At 44.3% G+C, this 18,973-nt stretch overlaps 1 protein-coding gene across 1 annotated transcript in view; it reads left to right on the forward strand.

Annotated features, from left to right (window-relative positions):
- rtf2 (replication termination factor 2) overlaps positions 1-18,348 on the forward strand; it is a 72,490-nt gene extending 54,142 nt beyond the window's left edge. The window contains exons 7-9 of the mRNA XM_055652056.1: positions 5,028-5,094; positions 7,055-7,144; positions 17,845-18,348. Of these exons, the coding sequence (XP_055508031.1) occupies positions 5,028-5,094; positions 7,055-7,144; positions 17,845-18,047 (360 nt within the window). The 3' untranslated portion in view covers positions 18,048-18,348. The remainder of the gene's footprint in view (positions 1-5,027; positions 5,095-7,054; positions 7,145-17,844) is intronic.
- Positions 18,349-18,973: the final 625 nt, after the last annotated feature.

Consider the following 18,973-nt stretch of genomic DNA (forward strand, 5'->3'; position numbering starts at 1 on the left):
AAACTGAAGTCACCCTTGGACAAATTCAAACACTGTTGGGAATTTTCTCCCCGAGTACCCAACATTCTTCCACCATTACCTGTTCAATCCCGTTAGCTCCACGGTATGGTCCATTCGATTGCCGTTCTATCGCCCAGCCTCTCATCTTTCAATCAGGTTCGACCAGGAAGGAACTGCAGATGCTGGATTAAAACGAAGATAGACACAACATGTAGCTCAGCGGGACAAACGCCATATCAAAAGGGGCTAACCCTATTCTCCTTCCTTCTCCCCAAATAATCTGCCTGACACCTGTACTAATCATGACTATCTATCTGCCTTATCTGCAAACTTGCTAATCAAGCCATGTACATTATCATCCAAATCATTGATATAGATGACAAACAACAATGGGTCTAGCACCAAGCCCTAGTTACAGGCTTTCAGTCAGAAAAACAACCTTCCACCATCACCCGCTGCTTCCTTCCATGGCCACTTTTCTATCCATTCAGATATCTCTCCTAGGATCCCATGCAATCTCACTTCCAGAGCAATCTACCATGTGGAACCTTGTTGAATGCCTTGCTAAAATCCATATATACGACATCTGGAGCTCTGCCCTCCAACCTTTTTGGTGGGGTGGGAGATTGCAACCTTCACATGGTCCGCCCTGTTTCGACAAATGCAATCAACCTGGCGTGCACAATCAAATAGAACAAGTTGTCCTACAACTTTAGGCTGTGCACGCTGTACACAAGAAGAAGACCTTTTTGGTCAAATCTTCAAAAAACTCAGTTTCGTAAGACATGACCTTCCACATACAAAACCATGCAGACTATCCCTAATCAGCCCCTGTCCATCTAAATGCATGTATATCTTACTCCTTGGAATACTTTCTAGTAACTTGTGACCACAGATGTTAGGCTCACTGGTGTGTAGTTCCCAGCCTTTTCCCTGCAGCCCTTGCATAGAGGCACAGAATTTACGATCATCCAGTCATCCAGCACCTCACCCGTATTTAATGATGACGTGTAAAACTCAGCTAAGGTATCTGCAATTTCCACTCTAGCTTCTCACATTATCCTCAGATATAAAATTGTCAAGCCTGGGAGATGATTAAAAAAATTAATGGTTTTACAGATAGTGAAGATAGTTGTGAAAGATTGCAGCAGGATCTGGATCGATTGGCCAGGTGGGCGGGGGAATGGTTGATGGAATTTAATACAGAAAAGCGTGAGGTGTTGCATTTTGGGATGTTGAACAAGGGCAGGACATACACAGCAAATGGTAGGCCTTTGGATGGTGTTGTAGAGCAGGGGGATCTAGGAGTACAGGTGTGTGGTTCCTTGAAGGTCGAGTTGCAGGTAGATAAGGTGGTTGAAAAGGTTTTTGGCATTTGGTCCTTCATCAGTCAGAGTATTGAGTATAGAAGTTGGGAGGCCATGTTGCAGTTATATAAGACGTTGGTAGGACCGCATTTAGAATATTGTTTAAGAAAGAACTGGTATGCTGGTAAGGATGCTGGTAAAATCGAAGGTAGACACAAAACGCTGGAGTAACTCAGCGGGTGAGGCAGCATCTATGGAGAGAAGAAATTGGCCACGTTTTGGGGCGAGACCCTTCTTCGGACTGATGTCAGAGGAGGGGCAGGACAGAGAATGTAGGCGGAGACAGTAAGACTAGTGGGAGAACTGGGAAGGGGGAGGGGATGGAGAGAGAAAGCAAGGGCTACCTGAAGTTAGAGAGGTCAATATTCATACCGCTGGGGTGTAAACTACCCAAGCGAAATATGAGGTGCTGTTCTTCCAATTTGTGCTGGGCCTCACTCTGGAGAAGGCCCAGGACAGAAAGGCAGATTGGGAATGGGAGGGGGAGTTGAAGTGCTGGGCCACCGGGAGATCTGCTTGGTTAATGCGGACTGAGCGGAGGTGTTCAGCGAAACGATCGCCGAGCCTGCGCTTGGTCTCGATGATGTAGAGAAGTTGATACCTGGAACAGCGGATGCAGTAGATGTGGTTGGAGGCGATGCAAGTGTTCAATTCAATATTGTGTTCAGTTCTGGGCACCATGTTATAGGAAAGATATTGTCAAGCTTGAAAGGGTTCAGAAAAGATTTACGAGAATGTTGCCAGGACTAGAGGGTCTGAGCTATAGGGAGAGGTTGAGTAGGCTGAGTCTCTATTCCAATGGAGCGCTGGAGGATGAGGGGGGATCTTATAGAGGTATACAAAATCATGAGAGGAATAGATCGGGTAGATGCAGAGAGTCTTTTGCCCAGAGTAGGGGAATCGAGGACCAGAGGACATAGGTTCAAGGTGAAGGGGAAAAGATTTAATAGGAATCCAAGGGGTTCCTTTTTCACACTAAGGATGGTGGGTGTATGGAACAAGCTGCCAGAGGAGGTATTTGAGGCTGGGACTAAATCATTGTTTAAGAAACTATTAGACAGGTACATGGATAGGACAGGTTTGGAGCGATATGGACCAACTGCAGGCAAGTGGGACAAGTGTAGTTGGGACATTGTTTAAGAGGGAACTGCAGATGCTGGAGAATCGAAGGTTACACAAAAAAGCTGGAGAAACTCCGCGGGTGCAGCAGCATCTATGGAGCGAAGGAAATAGGCAACGTTTCGGGCCGAAACCCTTCTACAGACTGATCGGGGGCGGGGGGGGGGGGGGACAAGAAAGGGAAAAGGAGGAGTAGCCAGAAGGCTGGGGGATGGGAGGAGACAGCAGGGGGGCTGAGGAAGGGGAGGCTCCGTGTGGGGAGTCTGCACCCCAGGGGCATGAACATCGAATTCTCCCAATTTTGTTAGTCCTTGCTGTCTCCTCCCCTCCTCAGCCCCCCTGGTCTCCTCCCTGCCTTCTGGCTCCATCCATCACTGAAGAAGGGTTTCGGCCCGAAACGTTGTATCACTGTGTAACCTGGGACAACTCTGGGCTGAAATGACTAACTCTATGACTATGACTATATTTGTCTACGTCTATATCTCAGCGCCTATCTGACCATAATACTGATTGCTCTCAAGCCACATCCTTAGACTGCCTCAAGTTCCCCAGTCCTCATATCTTTCTGCACAGTGAAAAGAGAAGAAATACTTATTGAGGACCTTGCCCATTTCTTGTGGCTGCACACAGAATTGACTGCTTTGGTTCCTGAGGAGTTCCATTCTCTCTCTGGTTAGTCCTTTTTCCTTTATGTACTTATAACCCTGATAGAACATTATATTTTCCATGAGATCCACTCTTATTCTTCAAGCTATAGTGAATATGATGGTCATGGTATCCCGGGAATTGTTTTGTGAACCTATGCTGCCCTTGCCTGATGTCAAATATATATTTTATCAGATAAGGATCTTACCAATGTCCCGTATTATTGCAACAAGACATGCTTACTCCTGTACCCCCTTGCAATGAAGCCAAACATACCTCTTGCCTCATTAACTGCTTGAAGCTTCTGTCTTTGTTTTCAGTAATTTTACAAGGACACCCTTTGCATCAACATTTCTCAACCAATTATCATTTAAATAATACTCTACATTTCCATTTTCCTACTGGGAAAAGGATGGGGGTGGGGAGATGTGATCCGACCACGTCACAACTTCCAATCCCCACCTCTTTCTGCCTCTCCTGTGATAGTCTCCTAACCTTAACTGTCAAATAATTCAAAGAACACAAGTCTCAGAGAGAAGCTTTTTACTTAAACACCATGGTGGGAGAAGACACAGAGACGAGTGGCTCACTCAGTCACCTGCTATTGCTCTCTCAAGGAATACACAGAAGTACAGGCAACATTTATACCACTTAAAGCAGCTAAAGCACATTCAGTAATATTCCACTGTAACATAAAAAAGCCTGTCTTTACAAAGACATGATACGGTTCCTTTAATTGTGTTAGGGAGTTAAACAGGTTGCACATTGTGTTAGTGAGTTGAACAGCTAATATGATAAAGGAGGCTCCACTGTGTGAGCACAGGATTTAGCTCAGAACACTGGAGTGTCTAGTCCTGAAAAACAACCTCTTCTCTGCAGGTGCTTGGCACCATGAAGGCCAACCTGCAAAAGCCTGCCCTTAGTATAATAGCATATTCAGCCCAAAATGTCTATTATAGTATTAACCCTTATACTCCCTCCACAACTCCTTGGTTCACTCTTTCCTTCCCAGCCAAACCACCACTCCTCATACTTTCCCCAGAAATCGCAAGAGATGTAACACCTGTCCCTATACCTCCTCTCTCCTGTCCTTCCAGGTGAGACAGAGGTTCACATACAGCCTCTCTTACTTTATCTACTGCATCCGGTGTTTCCAATCTGGCTTCCTGTACATCGGCGAGACCAAGTGTACACGTGGCAACTGTTTGCTGAATATTTGGCTCGGTCTGCCAAGGCCTACTGGATTTCCCTGTTGCTAACCATTTCTGTTCTGGGCCACTCCTCATTCCCATACTGACTTTTCTGTTCTGGGCCACCTCCATTGTCAGAGTAAGGTCACATGCAAACTAGAGGAACAGCACCACATATTCATCTTGGGTACCTTACAGCCCAACGATATGAACATTGAATTTTTCCAATTTTAGGTACCTACAAACCTTCCCCTCGCCATTTTCATTTCCTCCCCTTTATCACCTGTGCCACACCTGGCCTTGGACATTTCTCCCATCCCCCTCCCATTCAACCTGCATTTCGTCTTCAAGCTTCACGTTGCAACTCTTCAGTCCTTGTACTTTCTGTTTTTTCATCTCCGGCTTTGTCCCAGCATCTGCCCATCAAATCCTCCCCCTCACCTGATTCACCTACTACTTGCCAAGCTTTGTCCTGCCCCTCCTCCTCTTCCAGCGCCCCCCCCCCCCCCCCCCACCTCCCTTAACAATCAGTCTGACGAAGGGTCCCAAGCCAAAACACCTATCCATGTTCTCCATAGATGTCGCTTGACCCACTGAGTTACTACATTCAGTGCTTTGTGTCTTTTGTTTTGTAAACCAGTATCTGCAGTTCTTGGTTTCCACATATTATTTGCATTTTTTACATATCGCTTTCTCTTTCTTCCAGAAATCGAGGAAGTCCAAGGCAACTGAAACTGTTTCAAAACCTGGACTTGTCAAAGGTGCTGTCAAAGGTCAGTGATTCATGAAGTGAATAATTTCACACGTCCCAGTTTTTCCACAAAATGCATAGCTTTTGTCAGTTATAATACAAATCAGCTTGCATCATGCGCGGTCCTATCCGCCTTTGGATGTCATGAAAAGTACATTTGAATCCTGAGATTCCTCCACGATGACGTGCTTGCAACATTCATGGCCAGCAACAGCAACTGTGAGCGGTTTCAAGTCAGATCAGGAGTGAAACAGGGATGCGTGATTGCCCCAACACTGTTCACCATCTTCATTGCGACAACCATCCACATCATCAAGGACGACCTACCCCCAGGAATTGAAATCATCTACAGAGCAGATGGCAGATTTTTCAATCTTGCCCATCAAGTCCAAAACTAAGATCTATGAGCTCCCTCACCGAGTTCCAATACGCAGACGACAACTGTGTTGCAGCTCCCTCAGAAAATCCTGACTGCCTTCAACAGTGCATACACAAAACTTGGACTTACCATCAACTCCAAGAAGACTCGGGTTCTACCAATCGTCACCAACTGAGACAAATCGGAAAGAACCGTCAATTCAACTTGGTGAAACAACCCTGAAAAATGTGGATCACTTTCCGTACCTTGGAAGTTACCTCTCCTCCAATGTCGACCTTGATGACGAGATCCATCATCGTCTTAAGTGTGCTGGAAAAGCTTTTGGAACGAGGGTCTTTCAAAATCGTGACCTCTGAACAGACACCAAAATGTTAGTGTACAAGGTGATTCCAACACTCTTGTATGCATCAGAAACCTCAACGACATACCAACACCATCTAAAAACACTTGAAATGTTCCATCAACAGTGTCTTTTAATATCAACAGATTAAATATCAGTTGGGAAGACAGAAGAACCAACGCAGTGTGCTGAATGAAGCGAAAACATCTAGCATCGAAGCCTTCGTCATCAAGAACCAACTAAGATGGGTCAGACATGTTGTTCAGATGGAAGACGAGCGTCTACCAAAGCAAACCTTCTACTCCCAGCTTAAAGAAGGCAAACATAAAAGAGGCAGACAAAAGAAGAGATTCAAAGATGCCTTAAAAGCCAGCATGAAGAAATGTGAAATCGACATCAACAATTGTGAAACCAATGCCAAGGACAGGAAACTCAGGTGAACCATCATCCAAGAAGGAACAGTGACATTCGAAGCCAAGAGATGCGCAGAATTAGAAGAAAATGGAAGAAAACAGAAAGAGAGGCAGCAACAACCAAAGCCCGATCTGCCGTCTGGAATTACCTGTCCTGAATGTCGAAGAACTTTCAAAGCCAGGACTGGACTCATAAGCCACCTGAGAGTCCATAAAAACAACAGAACGTAGACCATCATCCTCGACCTCGAGGGATAGCCACGACGACGACGATGACTTGTGCGTCTTTTTGTGAAGAGTTGTTACCAGATGTGTGTGGGATGCATTTTGAGAGTTGCAGAATAAGCCTGGACCTGGTATGTCAGAGTCTACTCAAAGCATTAATGGCTAATGCAGTGCAGTCTTCCAAAGATACATTAATGTAGAAATGATAATAATGCCTAGGACAGTGATCAGCCAGATATAGTGATAGAGCAAACTGCTACGTTTCCTCTCCACAAAAGAGTGGATTGCAGAGTTTATCGAGCAAAATAACTGGTTGGCAAATATGCTGCTTGGTTAGTTGTTGAGTCAATGGTTCATGGTTTGGTGTGAAATCCTTTATTACAGATTTGGGGTTGAGGGGGAAAGTTTAAATGATGGGGACAATGGCCTAATTCTGCTCCTGGAACTTATGAACTTATAAATGAATTAATCTTTTAAAGTCAGGCCAACTCAACCTGTGAAAGTTACGAGCTGTGCCATGTACAAACTCCAGGATACTTTCCACAGGTGGATAAGGGCAAGAATGTAGCAAATATGGGAGCTTGAGCAGGTATGGATCGTATGAATTCCTTTTTTTATTTCACAGAAATCTCAGGACCATCAAACCAGAAACAGGAAGAGAAAAAAAGTACCGTTGACAAGTTGGCAAGTGCTTCATCAAGCACCAGCACTGCAGGTCAGTTCAATTTACTGCATTAGGCGATAGATTGTAAGCAATGTCTTCTATCATGCTTACAGCTCTGCTGCAAAATACTCCAGTTTATCTTTAGGTTGACAAAAATGCTGGAGAAACTCAGCGAGTGAGGCAGCATCTATGGAGCGATGGAATAGGTGACGTTTCGGGTTGAGACTCTTCTTCAGACTGATGTGGAGTTGGAGGGGGCGGGAAGAAGAAAGGAAGAGGCGGAGACAGTAGGCTGTGGGAGAGCTGGGAAGGGGAGGGGAAGGAGGGAGAAAGCAAGGACTACCTGAAATAGGAGGTTAATGTTCATACCGCTGGGGTGTAAACTGCCCGAGCGAAATATGAGGTGCTCCTCCTCCAATTTGCGGTGGGACTCAGTCTGGCCATGGAGGAGGTCCAGGACAGAAGGGTCGGATTCGGAAAGGGAGGGGGAGTTGAAGTGCTGGGCCACCGGGAGATCAGGTTGGTTAGTGTGAAATGAGTGGTGGTGTTGGGCGAAGCGATCGCCAAGCCTACGCTTGGTCTCATCGATGTAGAGCAGCGGATGCAATAGATGAGGTTGGAGGAGGTGCAGGTGAACCTGGAAAGACTGCTTGGGTCCTTGGATGGAGTCTAGGGGGGAGGTAAAGCGACAAGTGTAGCATTTCCTGCGATTGCAAGGGAAAGTACCAGGGAGGGGGTGGCTTGGGTGGGAGTTGCGGAGGGAGCGGTCTTTCCAGAAAGCCGAAAGGGGAGGAGATGGGACGATGTAGCCAGTGGTGGGATCCCGTTGGAGGTGGCGAAAATGTCGTAGGATTATCTATGTGACGGTTGGTGGGGTGGAAGGTGAGGACAAGGGGGACTCTGTCCGTGTTACGAGTGGGGAGTGAGAGCGGAGCTACGAGATATAGAGGAGACCCTGGTGAGAGCCTCATCTACAGTCGAAAAAGGGAATCCCTGTTCCCTAAAGAATATCTCCGATGCCCTGATTTGAAATACCTCATCCTGGGTGCAGAAGGGGCGTAGACGGATTAATTGGGAGTAGGGGAAGAGTCCTTACAAGAAGCAGGGTGGGAAGAAGTGTAGTCCAGATAGCCATGGGAGTCGGTGGGTTTGTACATTTATCTTTAAATCAATTCTGTCAAATGGCACGACTTAAATCTCCCCCCCCCCCCCCCCCCCCCAAGCTCAGCAAGCTCAGATAACCAGAATATTTTGTCTATTTTATTTTTCTCCATCCTGGGGCTGTACAGGTGTCAATCTTCTTCATGATATCCATCTACACGGTCAAATTTCAGAGAGAGAGAGAGAGAGAGAGACACAAGGCTTGCTACATCCCCCAGATAAACCCCTCCACCAGTGCTTTTAATAGCATACAGATTACTCAGTGGGATATTAATAGGGGCTGCAGAAATACCTGTCTGTTCTTATCTGTCCGGTTGTTACCCTTGCTGCCTGCACTTCTTTGAGCTGAGGGGTAACCACTCAGCCTTGCGGGCAGACTGCAGTGAGACCAGCTGCTGCTCATGCTCCCACATTTGATGCTTGCTCTTGTCCACTGACGACCCTTTTTCCACCTGTAGGAAGCATCCCCGTGTATGTCGCATGACATGGAATGCAACCTGATTTGCAGTTAGCACTGAGTTTCAGATACATCGTATATATCGTTTTGATTTCCAATATTTCTTGCAAGAATAAAGGTGTTTCTATTGCCATTCGTACCAATGTGTTGACCGTACTCTGTATGAGGAGAATTTTCGTTCTGAAGTTATTCTTTAACCTTGGTAGTACTTCAGGATCAAGAATTACTTAATTCCATTCTATTTTCATGGCAATAGATAATAGGTGCAGGAGTCGGCCATTCGAGCCAGCACTGCCATTCAATGTGATCATGGCTGATCATCCCCAATCAGTACCCCGTTCCTGCCTTCTCCCCATATCCCCTGACACAGCTATCTTTAAGAGCCCTATCTAGCTCTTTCTTGAAAGTATCCAGAGAATCGGCCTCCGAGGCAGAGAATTCCACAGACTCACAACTCTCTGTGTGAAAAAGTGTTTCCTCGTCTATGTTCTAAATGGCTTACCCCTTATTCTTAAAATTTCCTGCCTGTAGCGTGTCCAAACCCGTAATAATCTTGTGTTTCAATAAGATACCCTCTCATCCTTCTAAACTCCAGACTATACAAGCCCAGCTGCTCCATTCTCTTAGCATGTGACAGTCCCGCCATCCCAGGAATTAACCTTATAAAGGGCATGTCCCACTTTCACGACCTAATTCACGACCTCTGCTGAGTTTGCCCTTGACTCGTACTCTCAGCATGGTTGTCACGAGGTCGTAGGTAGGTCGTAGCAGGCCGTGATTCTAGTCGTAGGTACTCGTGGCATCAAGTAGGTTGGGGTGTATTTTCTAGCCTGATGAAAAATGTCCACAAGTAAGAAAGGTTGTGAATTAGATCATGAAAGTGGGACAGGCCCTTAAACCTATGCTGCACTGCCTCAATAGCAAGAATGTCCTTCCTCAAATTGGGGGACCAAAACTGCACACAATACTCCAGATGTGGTCACACTAGGGTCCTAAACAACTGTAGAAGGACTTCTTTGCTTCTATCTCTTGTTATGGCGGCCAACATGCCTTTCCTTTTATTCACTGCCTGCTGTACCTGCATGCTTACTTTCATTGACTGATGAACAAGGACCCCCAGATCCTGTTGTACTTCCCCTTTTCCCAACTTGACACCATTTAGATAATGATCTCCCTTCCTGGTTTTGCTAGCAAAGTGGATAACCTCACATTTATCCACATTAAACTGCATCTGCCCACTCACCCAACCTGTCGAAGTCACCCTGCATTCTCATAGCATCCTCACAGTTTACACTGCCATCCAGCTTTGTGTCATCTGCAAATTTGCTAATGTTACTTTGAATCCCTTCATTTAAATCATTGATGTATATTGTAAATAGCTGCGGTCCCAACATCGAGCCTTGCGGTACCCCAATAGTCATTGCCTGCCATTCTGAAAGGGAGCTGTTAATCCCTACTCTTCTGCCAATCACTACTTTCCTGTCTGCCAATTACTTTTCTATCCATGGCTTCGGAGGTGAGGGAGGCCAGTGTGGGACCAGCAATCCCTTTCATAGATGGAGTATGGTAGTGTCAGGTGGGTGGGTGGGTGAGTAATTTGTTAGGTGGACCACTCCTTTCACCATTTGTATCGGGCTTCTGTGTGCTTTTGATGCATGGACCCGAGGTTCTCGATATCATCTCGTATGCTCCTCCTCCATTGATGGTCATGGATTAGGGATTCCTAAGAGTCTGTGGAGATTTTTTTCTCAAGGAGTCTTTGAGCACATCCTTGAATCTTTTCCCCCTCTCAGCTGGGTAACCTCTTCCTATGACAGCTCGCAATAGGGAGCCGGATGTTGGGGATGCAAACAGGGGAGCTAACTGCTGCATTGGTTTAGTTTGAAGACGAAGTTGAAGATATTGGTTCACTTATTCTTCTGGTTAGTTAAGGATTTTAAGGGCATTAATGCTCTCTTTCCAATGTCCTGAGATTCCTGCTGTGGGCAGATCTGAACCCGGCAGGGGTCACTGTTATCCAATAGAAGATTTGAGCCAGGTTTGAGATGTTAATCTTCAAATGTACTTCACCCAATTGATCAAAGTCCACCCTTGCCCATTGAAGAAAGCAGAATGTCTTCCTTTGCCAGTAGGTGGTTTCTCCATGAGAGAAGTGGTCTATATTCTCCAGGAAGTCATTGTTCATTGTTGGAGATCAACGTGTTGCTTCAGAGCAGGTTTGAAGAAGATCCAGGTCTCGTTGATGTTGAGTATGGTCCATCCAATGAATGTTTCACTGAGTGAGTCAATGATGGCTTGGCACTTAGCAGTCTTGGCATATACAATACAAGCATCATGTTCACACTGCAGCTCAGCAAACATCCTGCAGGCCACTTGTTGTAGGTTAAACAGTTACCCATGATTTCTGTAGATCAGCTTCACTACTGTAGGAGCATTGTTAGAGGTGAAGCAGAGCATTGAGACAAGACGTGCCATGGTGATGGTGAACTCTGTATTTCTCTGGTCTGTTTGCACCAAGGCCCAGATTGACGACCTGAATCCTCAGAGCCTCTCGTCTCAGAAATGCAGAAGTCCCAAACTTGAAAGATCTGTGCCGTCATTACACCAACTGTACACTGACCTGGGAGTTCATGGGGAATGCAGCTGCCTAGTGAACTCTGCTGTGAAGCTTTGCAGACTTAGACCAGGTGAAGGTCAGGCAACTCCATTCATTCCAGCACGGAACACAACTCGCAGGGATAACCTACCCTAAGTTTGCATATTTCTAAATGATGGGGTTAAAGTGTGCTTAATAGTATTTGGTAATTATTTTAAATCATTGGAAGATTTTTTTTTGATTTCTAATAGTTATCAGTGTTTGCATGTCTGACATGGTCAACATAGTTATCAATGTTTGCATGTCAGCCAGTAGATCTTAGGGTGTGGCTTCATTGGCTGGCTATTTGTGTAGCTGAGTCTTGCAGGTCAACAAGAAGTCCGCACTTCTCAGGAGGCAGCTTCAGGAACTCTGTCTAAGTCAGCAGTCAGTGAGTGGGGAGAATGGGCAGCTCACCACTTTGTGCTGCCCAGAGGCTGATGTGCCTATCCCAGTTCATAGGAGCGGGATTAGAGGAGGAGAGAGATTGATGTAGGGCAGTGGTTCTTAACCTTTTTGGCACGTACGCGCATATGTGAACAAAATTCTGTATGCGGTATGTGGTATGTACCTTTGTTAGGTTCCTAAAAATGGGCTCAACAAATGGGTATGCTATTTATGACCCCTTCATGGCCCTCGGTAAAGCCCAAACGACTCCCCATGGTGGTCCCAACCCCCAGGTTAAGAACCACTGATGTAGGGGATAGATGGGTTATATAGTTAATGAATGGTGTAGATGTTGGAAGGGGTTACAAAGATGGAAATGGGGTTAGGAGCCAGAGGAGGTTACGAAGATGGGGAGTGGTGGAGGGACCAGCGGGGGTTCCAAAGATAGGGAGGGATATAAGTGCTGGGAACAATGTTGGAAACCTGAAGTAGAGATTCCTCACTTAGTAAGTCAAGAAAAAAAGGAACAGTTACCATATTGTTAACATTTTATCATACTGTGAAGAGGTTATAGGCTGGAGACATTGTTTCCTCAAGCGCTGCCAAGTATAACCAGAGTTTTCTGTGCTGAATTAGTTGACTGATGCCCCTTCCGCCAGCGGTTGAAACTAATAGTGGGGGGGAGGGTTTGACAAATTGGGAGTATAAAGATGGAGTTGAAGGGGAAGTGAGTATAGGAAAAGTCACAGAAGGACTCCCGAAATAATGGGAAGGAAATTTTGAGAAGGGATAAGAGAGTAAGGTCAGGGCCAATTGCGAGAGGGGAGGTGAATACCAAGGTCAAAGTGTTGTATATGAATGCGCGGAGTATAAGAAATAAAGTGGACGAGCTTGAGGCTCAGTTAGAAATCGGCAAGTATGATGTTGTGGGAATTACAGAGACATGGCTGCAGGAGGGCCAGGGCTGGGAACTGAATATTCAAGGGTATACCTCCTATCGAAATGACAGACAGGTGGGGCAGAAGGGGTGGGGTAGCTCTGTTGGTGAGGAATGAAATTCAGTCCCTTGCAATGGGTGACAATGAAACAGATGTGGAGCCAGTATGGATAGAACTAAGGATTTGTAAGGGTAGAAATACCCTAATGGGGCTTATCAACAGGCCCCCAAATAGTAGCCTGGATATAGGGTGCAGGATTAAAATTGGCATGTAGTAAAGGTAATGCTACGGTTGTAATGGGAGATTTCAACATGCAGGTAGACTGGGAAAATCAGGTTGGTACTGGACCCAAGAAAGGGAGTTTGTGGAGTGCCTCCGTGATGGATTCTTAGAGCAGCTTGTATTGGAGCCAACCAGGGAGAAGGCAATTCTGAATTTAGTGTTGTGTAATGAACCGAATTTGATAAAGGAACTTGAGGCTAAGGAGCCATTAGGAGATGGTGACCATAATACGGTCAAGTTTAACCTACAATTGGAGGGGGAGAAGGGTAAATCGGAAGTGTCAGTGTAACAGTTGAATAAAGGGGACTATGGAGCCATGAGGGAGGAGCTGGCCAAAGTTGACTGGAAAGATACCCTAGCAGGGATGACAGTGGAACAACAATGGCAGGTATTTCTGGGAATAATACAGAAGGTGCAGGATCAGTTCATTCCAAAGGGGAAGAAAGATTCCAAGGCTTGTAAGGGGCGACCGTGGCTGACAAGGGACATCAGGGACAGTATAAAAGTGAAAGAGAAGAAGTACAACGTAGCAAAGATGAGCGGGAAGCAAGAGGATTGGGTAATGTTTATGGAGCAACAGAAGATAACTAAAAAGGCAATACAGGGACAAAAGATGATGTACGAAGGTAAGCTAGCCAAGAATATAAAGGAGAATAGTAAAAGCTTCTTTAGGTATGTGAAGAGGAAAAATTAGTTAAGACCAAAGTTGGACTCTTGAAGACTGAAAAAGGTGAATTTATTATGGGGAACAAGGAATGGCAGATGAGTTGAACAGGTACTTTGGATCCATCTTCACTAAGGAGGACACAAACAATCTTCCTGATGTACTAGTGGCTAGAGGATCTGGGGTGATGGAGGAACTGAAGGAAATCCACATTAGGCAGGAAATGGTGTTGGGTAAACATATGGGACTGAAGTCTGATAAATCCCCAGGGCCTGATGGTCTGCATCCCAGGGTACTTAAGGAAGTGGCTCTAGAAATCGTGGACGCATTGTTGATCATTTTCCAATATAGATTCAGGATCAGATCCTGTGAATTGGAGGGTAGCTAATGGTATCCCACTTTTTAAGAAAGGAGGGAGCAAGAAAACATGGGAATTATAGACCAGTTAGCACCCATCGGTGGTGGGGAAGATGCTGGAGTCAATTATAAAAGATGAAATAGCGGCACATATGGATAGCAGTAACAGGGTCGGTCTGAGTCAGCATGGATTACAAAGAGGAAATCATGCTTGACTAATCTTCTAGAATTATTTGAGGATGCAACTAGGAAAATGGGCAAGGGAGATGGGCAAGTAGATATAGTGCACCGGGACTTTCAGAAAGCATTTGATAAGGTCCAACATAGGAGAATAGTGGGCAAAATTAGGGCACATGGTATTCGAGTGCTGACATGGATAGAAAATTGGTTGGCAGACTGGAAACAAAGAGTAGGGATTAACAGGTCCCTTTCAGAATGGCAGGCAGTAACTAGTGGGGTACCACAAGGCTCGGTGCTGGGACCGCAGCCATTTACAATATACATCAATGATTTAGATGAATGGATTCAAAGTAACATTAGAAATTTGCAGATGACACAAAGCTGGGTGGCAGTGTGACCTGCGAGGAGGATGCTATGTGAATGCAGGGTGGCTTGGACAGATAGGGTGAGTGGGCAGATGCATGGCAGGTGCAGTTTAATGTGGTAAATGTGATGTTATCCACTTTGGTAGCAAAATCAGGAAGGCAGACTATTATCTAAATGGTGTCAAGTTGGGAAAAGGGAAAGTACAACGGGATGTGGGGGTCCTTGTTCATCAGTCAATGGAAGTAAGCATGCTGGTACAGCAGGCTGTGAAGAAAGCGAATGGCATGTTGGCCTTCATCACAATAGGAGCAAAGGGATCCTTCTGCAGTTGTATAGGGTCCTAGTGAGGCCACACCTGGAGTATTGTGTGCAGTTTTGGGCCCCTAATTTGAGGAAGGATATTCTTGCTAATGAGGCAGTGCAGCGTAGGTTTACAAGGTTAATTCCCAGGATGGTGGGACTGTCATATGCTGAGAGAATGGAGCGGCTGGGCTTCTATACTCTGGAGTTTAGAAGGATGAGAGGGGATCTTATTGAAACATAAGATTATTAAGGGTTTGCACACGCTAGAGGCAGGAAACATGTTCCCGATGTTAGGGGAGTCCAGAACCAGGGGTCAGTTTAAGAATAAGGGGTAAACCATTTAGAACGGAGATGAGAAATCACTTTTTCACACAGTTGTGAGTCTGTGGAATTCTCTGCCTCAGAGGGTGGTGGAGGCCGGTTCTCTGGATACTTTCAAGAGAGAACTAGATAGGGCACTTAAAGATAGCAGAGACAGGGTATATGGGAGAAGGCAGGAACGTGGTACTGATTGTGGATGATCAGCCGTGATCACATTGAATGGCGGTGCTGGCTCGAAGGTCCGAATGGCCTATTGGTCTTGGATGGAAGCACCAGCACAGCCAACAGTCGTTTGTCTTTTCTTCTCATTTTTATTTTAATTTGAATTTCATGTTTTCGTGTACCTTGTGTGTTGTGACTGTTGGCAGACCAATTTCTCTCAGGGGATGAATAAAGTTTTATTGTATTGTATTCAACATAAATAACTTTATGCTAGAGTGTTATCAAAGGCAATAAAACATTGATGAAATGGGCTTCTGCCAAATACCCAGCTAGCAGTCTATGGTGATGCTTAGATAGGTGAGCACATCAAAATGATGGACAGGGGAAAACTGCCCAGGTGGCAGCTGCTGTCAAATTTACCTCATACCACTGCTACCAAAGAATGGCATGCAGAGAGATTAGATTAGACTGGACTATAAATTAACTAAACTGGTTTGATATGGGTGTTGATGCAGAAGGACAAGCCAAAATCAATGTAACTTTGTACACTAGGTACATTGTGTACCTTCGATTCTCCAGCATCTGCAGTTCCTTCTTAAATAACTTTGTACACTAACCTGTGACTAGGTGTTGCACTGTCTGTCCTGTTATTCCACAAGTATAACCACCACACATTAGCTGGGTTTTAATTTTGGAAGGTTAATTGGCCTCTGTAAATTACACCAGTGTGTGGATGAGTGATAGAATCTGGGGAGAGTTGATGAGAATGTGGGGAAATTTAAAAAATGAATTATTATAGCATTAGCCTGTTTTTGTGCTCTGAATATGTTTCCTTTGAACTGTACAGACCACTTGCCAATGCCAATCAACTTGTATTCTTGTTTTTTTTTAAATTAAAAAATAATGCAATTTGTGGAACAAATCAAGCTATGATCTTTTAACAGTTTAGTTTGCTCCAGTTAAATGAGGTAAACATGGCTTTTGAACATCATAAACCTGCAGATGGTGAAAACGTCAATAAAAATCAAGTGCTGGAAATGGTTGGCAGTGTTGAGCAGAGTGCACTTTTCACACAGCTGAATAGTTTCCACTCATCCCCTGTTGCAGAAAATAACAACTGTATCTGTTTAAGCTCTCCTTGGAGCTGAATTTGATCAAAGGTTGCACTTGATGTCAGAACCACACAGACTGTGTTTGTTTGGTATTGAATTTATCATTTGTACGGTTGAATATGTTTTGTGTGTGAGTGAGAAAACCTATAAAGGAGTGACTAGAAGCAGACACCAGACTAAGACACAAGTTCGGAGAGGCAAACTAGAAGCTTATGTGGAGGAAGCATAGATTTTGAGAAGGTTTCAAAGAGAGAGAGGAGATGGATGTAAGCCAGTGAGCAAGCTTCGAGCACGACCTCAAGCACGATTCAAGTAGCAGTTCCCACCTGCTTGCAGAGTAAGTCATTAACAAAATCAAAAGTATCCTGTATCTTTTAATCAATCAATTGGGTCAATAATTGATTCTCCTACCAGGGGCTGCCAGGTTATTTCTGCCACCTTTTAATTATTTCTTAAGGAAAATAATCTTTTGATTATTTCTTTAAGCCTGTTTCAACATCCAAATCGATTTGACTGTTCTGTACAGGTCATTAGTCCGTGTTTCTTGATGCCATTACTTGAGTTGATCTCGGTCTTGTACTTGCCATTTGCCCCTCAGCATGAACAATGTCTTGTGGGAGCTGATGGGGCTGGGGAGAAGAGCTCAATTTCCATTGTCTTTCAGAATAGAAGTTTTGTCTGATGTCTAGGTTTAACTTTAACATTCTGTACCCTTCTGTTTGGGAAGGAAAGCTTTAGATAACGTTAAACTACAGTTCAGCAGGTGTCCTTTGAAAGATAATCATCCAGAACGGGAAAAAAGGCCCTTCGTCCCAAATTGCCCATACTGACCTAGATGCCCCTACACCCACCTGCCTGTGATTGGACCATATCCCTCTAAACCTTTCTTATCCATGTACCTGTACAAATGCCTTTTAAATGTTGTTATAGTACGTGCTTCAAATATCTCCTCTGGCAGCTCGTTCCATATACACACCACCACCTGTGGGAATAGTCTTAACAATTAATTTGTTTGTGAGTTTAGCCTCACTTGGCAAATGGGACTGTGGGCATGTATGTGATCCTATGTCTGCCATGTTTTTAAGTTCTTGCCTTTTTTCCATAGTATTGGTGTGTCATTCAGATTTCTTAGAAGCTTTTTTTCCGCTGAGATATACAAAATATGTGCTTCATTTTCTTGTCAAAGGTAATAAAGTAACCAGGTAATACTTGCACTATTTCTTTCTATCTTCGATGGTTGTTGTTGCGATTAAAGTATTGTCAAAATTATCTCCTCCTGCAGGAGAATGTAAATCCCAAATGATGAACTATCTGCTGCATTAATACCCCTCCTTTCTCTTAAATGTTCCAGTCTGTGATATTGCAAAAGACAAAATTGCTCATTCAAAATGAGTAACTGATGGTTCCTCTATTTGTTTTCTTCTAGAAAATGGGCAGTTGTCATCATCTTCACCATCCACTTCTTCTGGGAAAGCTTGTAAACCTGCTACCAACCTTGTCAAACGATCTGTTGCAGAAATGGGAGAAAAATCAGAGGTTTACAAATCCATCTTCACATCCCACAGCTCAGCTAAACGCTCAAGAGAAGAGGAACCAAACTGGATCACTCACACAGCATATTACTTCTGAGCCCGCCTGCAGTGTTCAGGAGTATATTCTTGCCTTTGTGTAACAAGCTTTATCCCTTCAATTTAAAGATACCCATGTTTAAAGACTTTCACTTGCACTCTAACACAATGGAGCCAGAGCTTGTTAGCCTTGAGTAGGATATTAACCATTGTACTATTTGATACAACCCACATGATCTGCAATGTCTGCAACTTTGCACTGAATATACACTCAACAACAACCTGATAAACATGGTCCAATTTGCAATCTACTTTTTGTAAACATCTATGCTGACATCTGTTTCATTAAAATTTTCACCAAATGTTTTTCGTGCACGTCATTTCTGCATTCTGCAGAAAACATCCCTCAGTCCAACAAGAAGTTTATTTTCTCCATAATTTCTGAATACTAAAAGTTTAGTTTTAAAGTCGGTTACAGAGCAGGAAACTGGGCCATTCAGCCCAAGGTGTTCTGACCTAGAAGTCTATCGGAACTGGCTTTAGTTTCCTCTGTTTAGCCCATATCCTTCTAAACCGTTTCTATTCATGTACCTGTTCAAATGTCTTCCAAATGTTGTAATTGTACTTGCCTCCTACTTCCTCTTGTTGCAAATTCTGTACACCCAACACCCACAACTTTCTGTATGAAGAAGTCTATTTTAAATCTTTCCTCTCTCACTTTAAATCTATTTTGTTTTAGACTTGCCAACCCTGTGAAAAAGGCTCCTTATCCAGGTGTTTCACAATTTTGCATACCTCTAAGTCACAAGGTTTTATTTGATAGAGGAAACGAATAACTACAAACTGTCATCAAAAATCTCCAATGCTGTGAAATACAATGCAAGTGTTTAAGGTGAATAAAGTCATGGGGTGATTGAAATGTGTATTTGTTCTTATGGCTTGGTAGATTAATCATAAATGTGTTGATACATTAGCATTGTTCTTGGC

The sequence above is a fragment of the Leucoraja erinacea genome, chromosome 21, assembly GCF_028641065.1.
Source record: "Leucoraja erinacea ecotype New England chromosome 21, Leri_hhj_1, whole genome shotgun sequence".
NCBI classification, from domain to species: Eukaryota; Metazoa; Chordata; class Chondrichthyes; order Rajiformes; family Rajidae; genus Leucoraja; species Leucoraja erinaceus.